At 40.0% G+C, this 18,284-nt stretch overlaps 1 protein-coding gene across 1 annotated transcript in view; it reads left to right on the top strand.

Moving 5' to 3' along the window:
* Positions 1-18,284, top strand: part of LOC140728382 (uncharacterized) — a 257,199-nt gene that overhangs the window by 154,100 nt on the left and 84,815 nt on the right. Inside the window, exons 15-18 of the mRNA XM_073047008.1 lie at positions 872-916; positions 3,575-3,628; positions 6,397-6,441; positions 7,295-7,348. Of these exons, the coding sequence (XP_072903109.1) occupies positions 872-916; positions 3,575-3,628; positions 6,397-6,441; positions 7,295-7,348 (198 nt within the window). The remainder of the gene's footprint in view (positions 1-871; positions 917-3,574; positions 3,629-6,396; positions 6,442-7,294; positions 7,349-18,284) is intronic.

Here is an 18,284-nt window from a genome sequence, read left to right on the forward strand (position 1 = left end):
TATCAAAATAAAAACAAGGAATGAATTAAAAACCAGTTCCTGCTGTTACAATCTCTGTTTAATTTCTGTCCACACCCTTGTTACGTATGCATAGTGGCAATTCTAAAAAACAATGCAAACAATTTTAGAATCTCACCAACCCTGTACCTTATACACAACATCAAAAATGTGGATAAATACATCTCATCTTAACTAAATTTGGCACACACGTGCTTAACTTCCAAACACATTCAGGATAGACCCTGAAAGGAGTTCTCGTCGTTCACGCTACATGAACAGAGATTAACACATTCACATTACTCCGTTACATTCACACTTGGTCACGAAATATTAAAGAAAGACAAAAATAAACTTTTACAAGAACTTTTACAATATTATGCCTTGTAGTTAAATTACTAGAAAGACTAGACTACTAGGCTGATAAGCAACTTTGCACAACCAGCTATCCAACGCCGATACCTTCCCCGTGAAAATATTTTCTCATCATATCATTAGTGCTCAACGTTGTTCTAGAACATTGTTACACTTCTTTCTAGTCCACACATGTATTATGACATCACCGTTTTTCCTTAAAGGCATAAGCAGCTATTTTAGCATTTCCAGGGTGAATACGCAAGTCCACTTTGCCAATAAAAACTTGTATTCAACTGTCAACTGGGTACACATTACTGCAGCTTACATTGACACCCACTATTTTCATCTTGTGATCAAAAAGTTATTAATGGAGACGTATTTGGTTCTAGTTTTACTTGCAAATGTTGCACTTTCCATTCAATTGCCTCATTATTGAAAACTAGCTCATGGTTGTGCTTACATCAATAGCTGTTTAACAAGTGATGTTGTGTGATCCTGTTTTCTACACCTGCTCTAGGGTGATCATGGTTCTGTTGGTGCAATTGGAGCTCCAGGGTCTTTGGTAAGTGGTCTGCTGGGAATTGGGTTTGTTTATTGTTTCCTTAAAGGGGTGTGTGTGTGTGTGTGTAAAAAATTTTTTTTGATCTTTTATTCTAAGTTGCTAAACAAGTCAGATGAATGAGTGAAGTACAAAAACAATAGTATTGATCAGATTAAAGGCCCACAAAAACAACACCATCTGATTAAACTTAAACTTGTTTTATAAAGGTGAGGACTGGGATAAATGAGTTGAAAAGAAACATTGTCACCTTACTTATGAATTGTAAAATTAACAATGGATCAGAATGAATCAATGCAATTAAAAATGAAATGGTTCTTGGTGCACAGGACACCAGGAATGAATACAGATTGTGGAAAAAAACAGCATTTAAAACAAATGTTATGAAAATAATGAGGCATAAAATGGAAGTAACAGAAAAGGTGAATGAAATCAAGGAGGTGTCACGAGGGGAAGATTTCCAAAGACACCTTTTAAAATAATGCTATATCCTACCTGTTTATCAGAGGATAATGGGATAGAAGAGGTGGAAATTATTGGGGATTGGTATAAATAATTCACATCATTATTTAAGACTGAAGTAAATCTTTTGTTCATAAATGTAGAATATTCTAACAAATAAAAATGTATTGAGAAGCTATATCTGTAAATAAAGTCCTAGTGCTCCTTGTGCAGGATGGCCTAAAACTTCATGTGCAGGTTGAGTCTGTGGTGAGGAAGGCAAATGTAATTTGGCATTCATTTCAAGAGGACTTGCATATAAAAGCAAGGATATGATGTTTAAACTTTATAAAACATTGTTGGGACCTCACTTGGAGTATTATTAGCAGTTTTGGGCCCTTTATCTTAGAAAGGATATGCTGAAACTGTAGAGGGTTCAAACGAGATTTATAAAAATGTTTACAGGTGTGAACAACTTGTCACATGAAGAGCATTTGATGGCTCTGGGCCTGTATTCACTGGAATTCAGAACAATGAGTGGTGATCTCATTGAAATCGATTGAATGGTGAAAGGCCTTGATAAAGTGGATGTGGAGAGAATGTTTTGTATGGTGGGAGAGTCTAAGACCAGAGGACATAGCCTCAGTATAGAGGGGTGTCGTTTTAGAACTGAGATGGGGAGGAATTTCTTTAGCCAGGGAGTGACAAATCCATGGAATTCATTGCCACAAGAAGATGTGGAGGTCAAGTCTGTAAGTATATTTAAGACAGGTTGATAAATGGTCAGAGCATGAAGGAAATGGGGGAGAAAGCAGAAATTTGGGGCTGAGAGGAAAATTGATCAGCCATGATGAAATGGCAGAGCAGACTCTGGGCCAAATGGCCTAATTTTGCTCCTATGTCTTATGGTCTAGTTGGCAACCAAAAATTAATAAATCACTAAATATAATTTATTAACCTCATTTCACTAATCTTCATAACAATAAATTTTCTGCTTGCTATTAAATAGTAGAATATTCTAATTTATTTAGAATGTTGTTTAAAAGTTCATTATTGTGAGAATATAGCATCTTCAAGTATGGTATATTTTCAGTAATCTAATAGTTGTACATTTTAAGTGTGCATTTGGGTAAATGTATTTATTGGCATGCCATAGTTTCTGAAGCTTTATAACATCTAACTACAAACTGAGAGGAAACTTTATCTTCGATGTGATAACAAAAAGATTTATATGAACTATCTGAAGTAGACTTCCACTGCTAAATCAGTTTGTGCTGAGTAAAAATTAGCTCACTGAAAAGATGTGTGTTAACTTTAATAGAATGGATGGATAAAATAGCTGATGAATATGGTAAGCAGTAATATATTTGGAAATTTTCAATATTCTTTGACAGTGGAAGTAGTGTAAGGAAAATCAAAGACCATTCTCCAGAGCTCTTGCTCATTTTATGTTGCATGTCACGTTAAACCCCACCCCACCCACCCCCACCAGGAATTTGATTCTATGTGGTGAGTGCCAACTGAAATGCATGTAAGCAGCTGTGAAGCTGGAAGTACAGCTGCAAGTTAAGAAAGGCACTCTCATTAAAAGTCAACTGGCAGAGGACAGCAGCCAGAATCAGCTTGTCCTACAGACAAATGCTGTAAACTCGGCCAGCTCCAGGATGGACACTAGCCTCCCCCGTGTCAAGGACATCTTTGGAAGTTGATGCCTGCAAAAAAGCCTCCAACATTAAGGACCCGCATCACCCTGGACACGCCCACTTCTCATTGCTTCCATCAAGGAGGAGGTACAGCAGTCTGAAGACACACACTCAACACTTCAGGAACAGCTTCTCCTCCTCTGCCATTTGATTTCTGAATAGACAATGGAACAACCTATGAACACCACCTCACTATTTTTGCAGTACTTATTTACTTTATTTGGTATATCAGTGATATTGAACCTGATTCTGATCCTACGGTGCCACTGATGCTACCTTGTCCTCTAGTTGGTGATGAACTTCTCTAACATGGCTGTAGTAATGCAGGGATTCAACGTGTTTACATCTGTATTTGATAGAATCAAGTTTTGAATAAACCTAACCCAACTGAAAACTCTGAGTTGAACACAATGGGGAGAAAAAGGTGTTTTATTTTTGCAAGCCTTTGTTATTTTGTTGATACATAGATATTTAATTATAGTACAGGCAATATTTTTAACACCTTTTTTTTTTACAGGGTCCACGGGGTCTTCCAGGTGAAAGAGGGCGAACAGGTCCTCAAGGTTCTCCAGTGAGTATAATATTGAGTCAATTCCTTTACTTGGTGGAATTGCTTTTCTACTTCTGTTGTTGATTTAAATTTATTATCGAATGAAGTTGATTCTCTTAGCTTGTCCTTAAGCAATTTATGCTTCAACATTTCACTGATGAAACAGGTCAATGATTGTATAAAGTAGTAACTCTGCAGAGAATAGGAAAGAGTGCATGGGGTCAGAAGAACATGGGATCAGAAAGACAGAAAATATTTCACAGATCCTACTGCATTGAAGGCCAGGATTTGCTTTGACCTCAACAAGTTCAAAGTAAATTTATTATCAAAGTAAAGCCATGTCACCTTGATATTCACTTTCTTGCATGCATTCACAGATAGAAAGAAACACAATAGAATCAATGAGGAATTACACACAAACAAAAATGGGCAAACAAATAATGTGCAGAAGATGATAAACTTCAAATCCTAAAAACTAACAAATAAACATATAAATAATATTGAGAATGAGTTGTAGAGTCCTTGAAAGTCAGTCCATAGGTTGTGGAAGTTTCTTGCTACTAAACATTGCAAGTTGCAGGGAAAGGATGCAGTGAGGGTGTTGCAGAGAGGTCGTAACACTCAGAAGAATCGGAATTTGTCACTATGGGTGGTTGTGGTTCACAGTGGAGGGATAGAATTGGACTTAATTGGAAATTCAACTAGTGCAGAGGCAGGATGAAATCAGATTAAGAGGAATAACCATGCCATGGAACAACCGAACATACAAGTCAAATGGACATTATCCCTCCTCTATTATTTGCTGTGTAATTGATACTTTAAGAAAGGCATCCCACCACATTACCAGTGACAACTCACCTCTGGACAGTTCCACTCTCTAAATACCACAGACATCTGAAATATGAGATACACAGCCCTAACTAATATTGTGTTGTCCCGCAAGATGCCTTGAATCTTTCCCATACCTAACAGGTAAAAAAAAAATGGAACTTCTTGCAGTTACCTGGTGTAGGTTTGATGACAGTTCCATGCAAAGTCCAGAAACACAATCAGGACTTTCCATGATTCTCTGCACAAAACTGCATGCACATTTGGAGAAACCTGAATGCATTATTGCCAGAAGAGTCTACTTCAGATCAGGAAAATCACTTAACGCAGCAAAAGTTGTTCGTGATATTACACATTTTTTGGGACTTCAGATGCTTTCTATAATTAATTTCTATATTTCTGAAGTGTTTCTCCTTCAATTAAGAGATGAGCATTTAAAATATTTCCAAAAAGGAACCCATTGAGTAAATTTAAGGAACAAGTTAAACTAATCAATTGTGAAATTCAGCAGAGATGCCTAAAACTAATGGGGAATATTGCAGGGTCTCAAGCACTATGACTGTTGTTTTAATTGCTTTACCTGTAATAATTTGCATCTACCTAAAGATATTTTTGACTTTTATCATCATCTGTTCAGCCTTTCCTGAGTTATTTCATGGCTAACAATTTGGCAGGTTATACTTCCCCATGTCTCCCGATCACATTATGTTTGTTCAATTAGTGGACCTGATCCAATGGTTAGAGTGGAAATCCCTTGCAAGCTGCTGCGCTCTAGCCAGAAAAGTTAATTCGGATGACTTTCCTCTCAGCATCTACCTTCTCAGCACCTGCTCCGAAGTTAATGCTTTAGCCTGGTTCTCCACAGAATACTTTAAATTATTCCCTGAATCTTAATCATTGAAGTGCTCATATCACAAAGATCTGCAGTTTTGCAAATAGTGACATGAGCAAGACCTCTGTGTTCACTTTTTGATTCAGAGCAAATAAGCTTTTCAATTGGGTCCTTCAGATCTATTAATCTCATCCTTCCAAAATGTGAATCCTTCTCTCTCTCCCTGTTTCAGACAGAAACCTTCTCTTTTAAAGATTTATCCAAACAATGAAAGGAATTATCAAAAGCTTAGAGCTTTTAGCATTTGTCAGGGATTATGCTGTCTACTTGATCAGATATGTTGTAAATCTGGCTTCCATAAGCAAATATGAAGCCAGTGTACATAAACACTTAACTTCATAATCACTTCCTGACATGTTTATATAGAAATCATTTTTATCAGACATTTTGACTAAATGTGAGGCTAAACTATATAGCGTGCATTCACCTTTAATGCAATACAAAGCCAAAGCCAAATCATTTGTAGTTTTTTTCCCTCACAAGCTAGTGGATCTGCCTTGGCATTGCATACAGGAAGACAAGATCAAATGTTAGAGAGGAAAAACTTATGAAAGGGCACAGATATAATTTAGATCTCAGCCTGAAGAAATATACTCAAAAGCTAATATTTGTAGCTTTCTTTTAAAGAAATAAAGTGAAAACTGCTTGAAGCTAAATACCAAGTATTATTAAATACAGCTGCGCGTGCTGAATAACTGCGGAACCTAAATTCAACTCACAGCACTGTTACCCTGAGTGAACTGAGGATACACTGGGCAAGACTGAGATTCCAGCAAACTCCTCAAAGAAAGTATCAAAAGATGCTTCATCAGATATATGAAACTATGTTATTGTGAGCAATATTTTTAATAAGTTATATTTCACTCTATCCCATACTTTGCACATTCCAAATTTCTCTGGGGCAGTGGGGATTGGTCATGGGAAGCAAATGAAAAGTGAATCAACATCCACATTGAAGTGTGGCAATCGTCAGGGCAAAACGAGTGGTCCGTAGATACATAGAAAACATATAAACAACAAATGATGGATAAACTCCTCTTCCTGAAGTGTTTTCTTTTGTTGTCCCCAGGGTCCTCGTGGTGCTATTGGTGCGCCTGGTCTGACAGGTGCCACGGTAAGTGATATTTTATAATGACAATATAAATTTGCGATTGTTTCTCCACATTACTTCCAAGCTTCTGGTTTACCCAGGGAAGGCTAAAACAAAAGGGACATCGGTCACCTCCTCTGCATCATGTCCCTTTTTGCACAGTAAGTTGTTCATCTGGATACAATTTGCTTGCAAATCGCTTTTAAGGTGAAATGGGGGAAAGAAGAATCATACTTTATATACTGGTAATGCATCTGTTATAGATGATGGGTCAAATACCACAACTAGAACTCTTCCACTATTTTTCTGAACTCCTGATGTAAAAGCAAGCCAGCTGGCTTAATAGTGTGTACACTGATTGTATGTTCGTTGGACTTGTTATTGATTTGCTGAAGTACTTAGGGCTGTTTGCCATTTTCTGTACTATTTCAATTCTCAAAATAATTGCTAGCACACAAATAACCTTGTGTTTTTAAAAATATTTTTATTTCTACCCTTTCCTGGTTTGGTGTTATGAGGAATCAAGTAAATATTAGTTGGTGAACAAATTGATCCATTGGTAAATTGCATTTTTCCCACCACAACGCATTGTAGAATTATTTGAGTTGGCTTTCCATTTTGTGATTGGAATTAAAGGTAGCATTTCCAAACGTTAAATGAATTTTGGAAAGGGTTCCTTTAATTATAATTGCAAGGTGGAAATACATTAATGCATAATATTATTCCTTGATTGCTGGAAAATTTAGCATTTGGTATTGAGAGCATCTACATAGCCCTCCTCAAGCTACTGAAAGGAGACTTAGGAACTCACAAGTTTCATTGAACCTTCCAGACTGATATATTTTGCAGTAATGTATAATTATGTTTGCTTTTACAGGGTACTCTTGGGATAATGGGTGCTCCAGGTTTCCCAGGCCAGCCTGGTTCCAAGGTTAGTCTCTATTCCAAACTCTGTTTATTTAAGCAGTACAGTGCATTCACTGTTCAAATCTCCCCAGTTTTCACACATTATCTTTCATTCCAAGCAACTCCAAGGAAGATGCCCTTGAATTAGAAACTTCTGCAAAGATGTCCAATTGATGGAAAAACCTTAACGCACCATGCTTTTGCCATCACTTCAGCATTTGCTGAGAAATATATTGCTTAATCTTAATTTCCAATCATTATTGCTGTGAATTTCTGTCAAAAGTATATCTTTTTAAATGATGTTCGAAATTTGGTGCCAAGATTGCAAATCCATCGGAATATAATGTCTTCTGCAAAAATAATTTTTTGACAAAGAGATGAATGGAATGATGATCTAATTCGAGGATTACATGGTAGAATTTGTTACAGAGAAAATAATTCTCTTGACTGACTTGCGTTGTTTTCCATGCCAGATGATTTATGTGAATGTTCCTTTTTAAAAAAAAGTTTTTGCTGAAGTTTAACTTGAGAAACGTCTGTTATTCCTAGTTATTCAGCTTGGCTCCATTAGTAACACTTCTGCCTCAGTTGCATCAGCTGGCTGTGGATTCAAACCTCGTTTCACCAACTGTTCATGTCGTGCATTCTGTGTATTGATAGATATGCCTCTTTTCAAATGAGATCCTATTAGAAAAGATGATGGTGACAAAAAGAAAACAGCTATGTAATGTGTTTGTTCTGGCACCACGTGTCCAATTAGCATTTTTTTCAGGTTCAAGGTGATGTCCTTTCAACCTAACTCTGTCAGTCGGTGGATGTCTTTTAGGATGAATGTGGGCGTGCAGAGTCTGCCACAGCTGGGGAAGGAGGTGCTTGATAGGGCAGTGGAGTAGGAGGGTGGGACAGCTTCTGCCATTTTGCTCGGCTCCCACCGGAATTCCTCTGTGCTCTCATTCATAACTTTCATGATTGAGGTGTATGATCTATTGACCATCGTGTGCTATGGTTCAATGTCATAGTGACCTTGAGAATTGTGAGACATTGGCTTTCTCAAAAGGATAGGCTGCTGCATTGCAAGACTAGCTTGTTGCTAATGAGAAAGCACACACCTCGAAGATGGTATTTCTTCTCCAGTTTGTATTTCCATACAGAAGTGCAATATCATCTTGGAGATACTCATCTCCTGTCCTTTCCCTCAGTCATCACCCTCCCCATCCTTCCTCACTTCACTCTCCTCTGCCCTGTTCTTCATTCCTGAGGAAAAACTTCCTGAAAAGATGTAACTTACCAAGCTGTAACAGATTATTAGGAAAAAACGTTAACCAAACAGCCTTATCTTTGTTTATGTTCCCTTAGCCCAGCATGGGGATGCAACAGAATCAAAGATGAGATAGTTTAGTAAACATTTTTTTACAGAATCAGTCATAGTGGCAATATGTTTAGTGTTAGGCTGCTTACTCTCAGTGCAGAAGCCTTCAATTGCCTTGGACAACTTTCTGGACTAGCTCAGGGACAAGAGGATTTATGTTGGGCAGGAACTTATTTCTTTGTATATGAGACAGACGTGAATGTCTTAAGTGCATTAAAGGCCACAGGCAGAGTGATTACACTGATTGTGAATATTGTCATCCTGAGAGAGGACATGAGAGTTTTGCTCATGGAACCATTCCTTCTCAGTAGAGCTCTGGGAATCCCTGTAATATGTTGAAGGACAGCCACTGGGCTGGAGTGGTACCCATAAGCCATTGCTAGCTAGGGTCAAAGGTTACAGCAAAATGAAGTTTCTCTGCTTTCTTCAGTCAGTGGGAACCTTCTGCTTGTGCTGAAATAGAAGTTGAGGCATTTGTCAGCAGGTATTGCAGAGTGGCTGAGTTTACAAATGAGTTAATAGTTACTGTCCCTCGCCAGATTATTCCCGTGTCAGATTATCCCCGCGCCAAGTTCTAGAGACTTCCATTCTCCTTGACGTTAGCAGGCAGGCTTTTTAGTCCACCAGGAAGTTCATTGTGCATGCCCCTGACCTTTCTTCTATTATAGCAGAGCTACTGACATTGAAGGACCTGACACTCTGCTGGCAAACCATTCCCACCCAGAGACCGCAGCATGATGAACCCGATTTTAAACTGTTTCCTAAACTATATGCACCTTCATATTGTATGATGTAAGGCCTGTCGCTAGCCACAAGTTCTTTCAAACACATGCTGGAGACTTCACCTTGATGCATTTGTTAACAAACTTTTCTTTGATATTTTGGAATCCCTAGTAACCTGGAATGAAGAAGGCAGAACAACCATGCCATAGACTGTTGGGTGGGGTGTGGGGACTGGATACTAGTAAGCAATACACCAACAGAAGGTAGGTAGTGATTGTGGGTGGAGGGGGAATGTATAACGTGAGAGCACCACCAGGTTTGGGCACAGTTATTACCCTCAACCATCAGGCTCTTGAACCAGAGGGGATAGCTTCACTCAACTTCATTTGTCCCATCACTACACTGCTCCCACAACCTATGGACACACTTCCAAGATCCTTTCATTGTATGTTCACTATATATTGCTCATATATTATTATTTTGTTTTCTTTTTGTATTTGCACAGTTTGTTGTCTTTGGTACATTGGCTGCTTGTCCATCTTGTTCTGTGTGGATCATTGATTCTATTCTGTTTCTTTGTATTTACTGTGTATGCCCACTAGAAAGTGAATATCAGGGAAGAATATGGTGAAATGTATGTACTTTGATAATAAATTTACGTTAACTTTTGAGAAGGCAGATTGGTCAGAAAACACCTTCATATTGTACTGTATGATGTAAGGCCTCTCGCTAGCCACAAGTTCTTTCAAACGCATGCTGGTTATGTTGGGCACTATCCATCTTCGATGCTGATTTTGCAACACATTGTGCTGAGAAATGTGTGCTTGAATGTCTCACAGTGCATTTGGCCATTGTGTCAGCACGAGTTGACTTACAGATGTTGTACATCACTTGTGAGATGTGTATGCAAAGCTCTGGGTGAAGCTTAATGTATTACGATGTTGGACAACTCAGTCTAGTTTGACAAACATCTCTGTAGGTTAGTGCTGCTGTGTATTGAGGAGCTTGGGAGGTCAACTGATTGGAGAGAGCTTTAGAAGATGAATTCATTGACCTTAACCACAGCTGAGGTCATGGAACATCTGTAACATTGCATCCTTGAGTCAGCCCTTCTGGCATCTTCCTCCACAGTTGTCTTCTGCCACAACATGTAATCTTCTGAGGGAACTCAGTGGGTTGAGCAGCATCTGTGGGTGGAATGGAATTTTTAACATTTCAAGTTGAAACCCTGCATCAGAACTGAGGGCTGAGAGGCAAGACAGCCAGTGTATACAGGAGTGGGAGAACGGTGAGAAAGTATTCCTTGGTGATTGGTGACCTGAGGAGGAGTGTAAGATGACAAGCAGTTTGCACCATTTTGGAAGAGGAATGAGAGTGGAGTTGGGAGGCAGTGGAAGGTGAATGATAGATGGAGGCAAACAAAAAGAGAGGAAAGAGAGGAAAAGACAGAGCAAGATGGGTGTATGTGACTTGTGAGGATTGGAGGGAGATTAATGGAATCACAAAGGCTACCAATGCTGGATTCTGATAGTAAAGGAGACGCCAATGGGACCTATTCAGTGAGAAGTGAATGGCAGTTGGAACTCAGTAGTCATCAATAGCTGGTCCTTAAAGCCATGATGAACAAGGGATAATTGGAAGATGTTTTATATGCACATAAAGGAATAACTAAGAAAGGAGAATGGGTTCCAGAAACTAAAGAACTGACAGAGAAGCATTTTAGTCCAAAGGCAAATCAGTCCACAACAACTACACGCCCAACTTTGCTGTAGAGACAAGTTCAAATTTACTGTCATCGGACTGTACATATACAACCCAATGAAATTATGGTCTCCAGACCACGGTGCACCCGCAAAACATATATCACAAACAGCACATAAACCAGAATGTTACTATAAATAATTTAATAAAATATAATTCAAATGCATGTAGTATGCATCATGGGTAAACAGTACACTGTATAGTAAACAGGTTGCTGTCTTAGTGATGAGACCTCAGTGCTGACAAGGGTACCACAGGTCCCAAGTTCTGAGGGAAGAAACTGTTACCCAGCCTGGCAGTGCTAGTCCTGATGCTTCTGTGTACTTCCTTCCTGACAGTACTGGGCAGGTCCTGGTCTCCATGTGAACTAGTTTGACTTGTTTAACCAATGCAGGGATTAGCAAAATGGATGTGTAGTCTGAGTATCGGAGTTGAAAGCTGGGGGTGGGGGGGCAGCCTTGTAGTCTCCACAAATTTTGGTGTAAACCAGGTCTAATATATTCTCCCCAGGTTGCAAAGATGACATGCTGGTGGAATTTTGACAGGACTGTTTTTGAGTTGGCATGATTGAAGTCACCTACAACAATGAAGGTGCCATCAGGGCGTGGGGTGGAGATGTAAATGGCAGTAAACTCCTTCAGTAAGTAGAAGGGCTTGCACTTCACCGTTTGAAAACTATCTGCGGTGAGCAGCGGGCCATTGCTACTAAGGCGCTCACACACCAGTTCTTATTGACGTAGACACACAGACCTCTACTGAGGACCTTGCTGGAGGTTGCAGCATTTCTGTCCATCTAAAAGGAGATGAAGCCTTCTAGCTGGATGGCTGAGTCTGGAATGGTGTCCTGGAGCCACATTTCTGTCAGGAACAGTGTGCAGCGGTCCCTCCCTCATCTCCTGCTGGTTCACACTCTGGCGCAGGTAACACAGTCTGTTCTCCAGCGGTGCAGTTTTAGCAAGTAGAATCATTGGGAGCGTGGGTCTGCCGGGAACTCGAATACCGGTGCACTTACCGTGCTTCTGCGCTCGAGCACGCTGCATCCGATGACTGCTTCCCTGAGTGGCTGTAGTAGAGCACGGCGAGGAGTAAAGGCCCGCTCACCGCGTTCGTCTGTAACTGTGCAGCTCCTTCATTATTCTGTTCGCTAGTGAGGTAGATTTGCAGACACATCCCACCCACGGGGATATGCAGGATTGCCCCTTACTCTGTGTATCCACCTCAGTACGTGCATGCACGTGTGTGCAGCAGGATATTTTGACAACCTTTACAAAAGGGGAGGATGATGTTATTACTGGAGCTAAGTTAGACAAGTCTGCAATATTGAATGGGGTCAATTTGGATTCAGCAAATTTGTAATTGCCAGATAAATCACCTGGCTGGGCATTGAATTGTGGAAGCTCTACCCAAGAGGAATGAAAACTTGTCAACATGTAGCACTTGATTCTCAGATCTTTCTCATGTTGTCAGTTTTTAAAAATTATTTAGACAGTTTTTCTTTTGCACACTGGTGTTTGTCAGTCTTTGTATGTGTAGTTTTCATAAATGTTATTGTATTTCATTTTCTTCCTGTAAGTGCCTGCAAGAAAAGTAGATGAATCATTACATTTTGGTGATGTTCAAGGTTAATTGCCATTCAACCATGAATACAGCCAAACAAAAGTGTTCCTCTGGGACCAAGGTGCGAAACTCAGTACCGACAGATATACACAACACAAAGTACATACGGCACATATAAGAAAGCAGTAAGCATCCAGAAACACAAAAAATATAACTCAGCCCAAGCCCCTGACTCCATGAATGCTTTCGGCAAAAGCAAGCCTGCAGCACTCTGCAGGCACATGCAATCCAGCTTGTCACCCACTGAATGAACACTGGGGGGCAGCACTGATGCACCACACTGCCCCTCTCCTGGGTGGCTGCAACCAGGCAACACCACGGTTTGAGGCCAAATCTGAACTGCAACAGAGGCCATGCACCATTGCCCCCAGCACGGGTCTCATCAATAAACTAGTGAACTGGACTTGCACGATCCGTATTAGCAATGGCCAGCAGGTTCTTGTAAACACAGAGAAATGACCAAGACAATCACTTCCTGTTGGACTGCACTTGGCCTTTGTGCACTGCCTGTGATGCCTCTCTGTCTCCGGCGGCAACATGGACTGTACCAAGTCCAGCCCCTCCACCAACAAGCAACTCGCTGAGAGGGTAGGCTTGCAGTACTTGAAGTTCTTTATGCCCAGTGAGGTCTTGCAATGTGATGCACCATCAATAACTCTCGGAGACGGGAGGCAAAAGATAGGCTTTTATTAGCTGCAAACGTGACCACAACATCTTGGAGACTGAGGGAGGAGCAGTGTCTCCGATCGCCTTTATACAGGGGTCTGTGGGAGGAGCCACAGGAGCAGTCAGCAGAGGGGTGTGTCCAGACAGGTATACACATAGTTTACCACACAATGGTAAAAAGACATTTAAAAAAGACAACGACTTTGGTTGGCCCCCATAGAGACCGCTTCTTCTGAGCTGTCGCCATTTTATCAGATTTATGTGCTACTGGAAAGTATTCTGAAGAACAATATAACTGATCATTTAAGATGGTCAAGTCAAGTCACTTTTTATTGTCATTTTGACCATAAACTGCTGGTACAGTACACAGTAAAAACAAAACAATGTTCCTCCAGGACCATAGTGCTACATGAAACAACACAAAACTACACTAGACTACAGACCCACACAGGACTACATGAAGTGCACAAAACAGTGCAGGCCAGTACAATAATTAATTAATAAACAAAACAATAGGCACAGTAGAGGACAAATTTCAATATAATAATAAATGATGTAGATGTCAGTCTAGACTCTGGGTATTGAGGAGCCTGATAGCTTGGGGGAAGAGACTGTTGCACAGTCTGATTGTGAGAGCCCGAATGCTTTGGTGCCTTTTGCCAGATGGCAGGAGGGAGAAGAGTTTGTATGAGGGGTGAGTGGGGTCCTTCACAATGCTGTTTGCTTTACATGTGCAGCATGTGGTGTAAATCTCTGTAATGGCGGGAAGAGAGACCCCGATGATCTTCTCAGCTGACCTCACTATCACCTGCAGAGTCTTGTGATCCGAGACGGTGCAATTCCCAAATCAGGCAGTGATGCAGCTGCTCAGGATGCTCTCAGTATATCCTCTGTAGAATGTGGTGAGGATGAGGGGTGGGAGATGGACTTTTCTCAGCTTTTACAGGAAGTAGACATGCTGCTGGGCTTTCTCAGCTATGGAGCTGGTGTTGAGGGACCAGGTGAGATTCTCTGCCAGGTGAACACCAAGAAATTTGGTGCTCTTAACGATCTCAATGGAGGAGCCATCGATGTTCAGCAGAGAGTGGCCACTCCATGCTCTTCTGAAGTCAACAACCATCTCTTTTGTTTTGTTCACAATCAGAGACAGGTTGTTGGCTCTGCACCAGTCCGTTAGCTGCTGCACTTTCTCCCTGTAAGATGACTCATCGTTCTTGCTGGTGAGACCCACCACAGTCGTGTCATCGGCGAACTTGATGATGTAATTGGAGCTCAATAGCTGGTGCAGCTATTGAGGAACTTATAATAAGGTCTTTAATGAAAACGTAATGAGTATTTGACAAAGGGGTGAAGGTTGATGAGAACAGTGCGTTTGTGGAATCTGCGTGGATTTTAGGAAAGCTCTTGTAAAAAGTTTAAGTGGCAGATAGGTCAAAACGTAAAGACATTTGGGATCCAAGGGAGACTGGCAAATTTGGAATCAGACTTGGTCTAGTGGCAGGAACAAAAGTGCAATAGTTGACAGGTAATCATGTAACTGGAAGGCTGTTACCAATAGGATTTAATATTGCTCAATAAGCAATTCCTTTGTTTCGTAATACATGTTAATTATTTAAGTTAATTATAGCAAATATAATATATGCAGATGATACAAAATTAACTCTGCAGTTGTCAGTGAGAAGAAAATCTTTAGACTGCAGGGAGGTTTAGATGATCTGGTGTTATGACTGGAGACACTAAAGCTGGTAAATATAAAGGTTCTTTATTTATTACAAATAAACTCTGCCTTCTGCAGAATCAATTTCTCCTCTCCCACAGAACAGTAATATTTTATACATTTTAAGCACAAAGACAATAAAAGCAATTAACAACTGTTTCAAATGCTATAAATGTTGCCTACATAACATCGACACTTATGCAGAATTACATGTTTAGAAAGGCAGCATATTCCAATCCGTAGAACAACTTTGAACAGTCAAATACTTGTGGCTGTTCCAAGGGGTTTTAGGCACATACCAGACATCCAAAATTGAAAAAAAACTTTTGTTACAGGGTGAGCTTCTGGAATGTACAAACAGCAAGCCACAAAACAGGCATGTTCAGAACTGTGTTAAATGATGTGGCAGAGGTATATCATTAACAAAGTGTTACCACAAAAGATGCTATTTATTGCCTTTTCTCGTCTCATCATGAGGATTTCAATGAGGGCCAATCAGTCATCTATCGTCTTCCTCTGTGCTGTTGCAATGACTCAGAATCAAAATGTTTCCCTCCCCTCACCCACCCAATGACTGGTTTCAATGGCCTTTAAATATCTGTCAAAGTTAAAACACTGAACAGCCTTTTTTAAAAAAACTGGTTAATTACTGTCTGCTATATATATAAATAATTTCATAACTCCAGAATATCCTGTAACGTCTGGTTAGTTGGGCAGAAAAGAGTAAGAGAGAGCATTTAGCAAAGTGCAATAATTGTTAAAATACCTTGGAGGAACACCATGAGGTGCATTTCCACGGATTTTTGAGGGCCAATAAATGTTTTAAAATGTACAAAGGATGCTTTAATTCTTTGATCAAGGCCTATCAGAGTAGAGATGTTATAACAGAACTAGCTGCTGTTCAGGTAAGAAACAGTTGTGTTGGAGAAGATGCAGAGAACGTCCTTGACTCTATGTTGCCACAATGGAAAATTGCAACTGTGAGAAAAGATTAGATCTGATAGGCATATTTTCTTTGGAAAAGAAGAAACTTAATGGAGACTTGACTTGGACAGATGAAATAGTGTAAACCTATTTCCTTTAGAGGTGGGGTCAAAGAGCAGGGTGTTTAGATAGGTAGAACCATCACAGGATAATAGGGTACCTCAAAGAGTAGCAGGAGTCTAGTAATCAATGTCAGGAAGGTCAATAGAGGCAGAAACGTTCATCACACTTAAGCAGACCTTAAAAATTTATAATACCAAGTGCTGGGGAGCAATTATGGAAAAGTAGGGTTATGCCATGTGTCTCTTTTTACCAGGTACATACATCATTGGTTGAGTGGCCATAAAGTTCTCTTGAATTTAAGATTTCTGTAAAACAGATTGTGTGTCTTCCCTTCATTGGTGTGAAAGAGAACAAAGTGACCATAAACCTTACCCATGCTTTCCAGCACTACAGACGTAAAGATAACAAACAGTGACCCATGACTCCCATTTATTTGGGCATTATTCCAGTAGTCTGTATGGAATCCTACTGTGTATAAACTGATTGTATTTTTCTTCATAACAAAAGCTACATTTTATAACCGAATTCTTAACAAATCCATGAGAAATGCGGAAAGGTTACTGAATATACATGAGAACTGAATGCAGATTATTAACTTATCCTGAGATCTTGGCTGGCTGGATTGACTTGTTACAAACCACAATACACTCTGATGTTTGCCATTATGCCAGCCTCAGAAAAGTATATGTCAGTTCTGTCAAGCAGTTTCCAATGACATTATTATAAAGTAGCAGCTGGTTTATATTGAAACAAATTGTGCTCTGTGGCTCAAAAATTAATCGAACCAATTGGAAATCCAGCAGGTAGTGTAAACCATATTAAGAATTGTTCTGCCCACTGGGCATTGCAGCAGAATTGCACTTCGCACTTTAAATGCTCTTCTTAATGTGACCAAGCATCCAATTACCTGTTTTATTTACAGAGTTAGACCATCAGACATAGGAGCAGAATTGGGTCATTCAGTTTGATTCTGTTCTGCCTTTTATTTTCATGGCTGATCTATTTCCTTTTCAACCCCATTCTCCCGCCTTCTTCCCATAACCTTTTATGTCCTGGCTAATCAAGAATCTTTCACCCTCTATCTTAAAAACACACATTGTCCTGGTTTCCACAACCACCTATTGCAATGAATTCCACAGGATCATCACCCTCTGGCAAAAAGAAATTCCTCTCCATTTCTGTTCTAAATGGACCTCCCTCTGTTCTGAGACTATGCCCTCTTGTCCTAAACTCCCCCATTATAGGAAACATCTTCCCCACATCCACTCTATCTAGGCCTTTCAATATTTGATGGGTTTCAATGAGATCCCCATTCATTCTTCTAAAATCCACCATGATGGCCCAGAACCATCAAGCACTCCTCATATGTTAGTCCTTTCATTCTCGTGAACCTCCTCTTAATCCTCTCCAATGCTGGCACGTATTTTCTTTGATTAGGGGCCTAAAGCTGCTCACAATACTCTATACCAGAGGTCCATGAGCCAGTCTTCATCGGGGATCAGAGATGGAGAGGGTCAGCAACTTTAAATTCCTTTGTATTATCATTACGGAAGGCAACTAAAAAGGCATAAGGAGCAAAAAGATTAAATATGATGCTAAGCTAGCCTTGTTATTTCCTCGAACAATTCCAGCAGATTTGTCAGGCAAGATTTTCCCTTGAAGAAACCAAGCTGATTTTTGGGCTATTTTATCATGTGCCTCCAAGTACCCTGAAACCTTATGCTTTATAACAGACTCCAATATCTTCCCATTCACTGAGGTCAGGCTACCTGGCATGTAATTTCCTTTATTCTGTCTCCCTCCCTTCTTGAAGAACGGAGTGACATTTGCAATTTTCCAGTCCTCTGGAATCATGCCAAAATCTGGAGATTCTTAAAAAAATCATTATTAATGATTCTGCAATCTCTTTAGCTATGTTTTTCAGAACTCTGGGGTGGTAGTTCATCTTGCCCAGGTGACTTACCTTCCTTCAAACCTTTCAGTGTCTCTGGTAAACCTTCCTGGTAATAGCAACTACATTTACTTATGAGCTCTGACACTCTTGAACTTCCGGCATACTGC

The sequence above is a fragment of the Hemitrygon akajei genome, chromosome 5, assembly GCF_048418815.1.
Source record: "Hemitrygon akajei chromosome 5, sHemAka1.3, whole genome shotgun sequence".
NCBI classification, from domain to species: Eukaryota; Metazoa; Chordata; class Chondrichthyes; order Myliobatiformes; family Dasyatidae; genus Hemitrygon; species Hemitrygon akajei.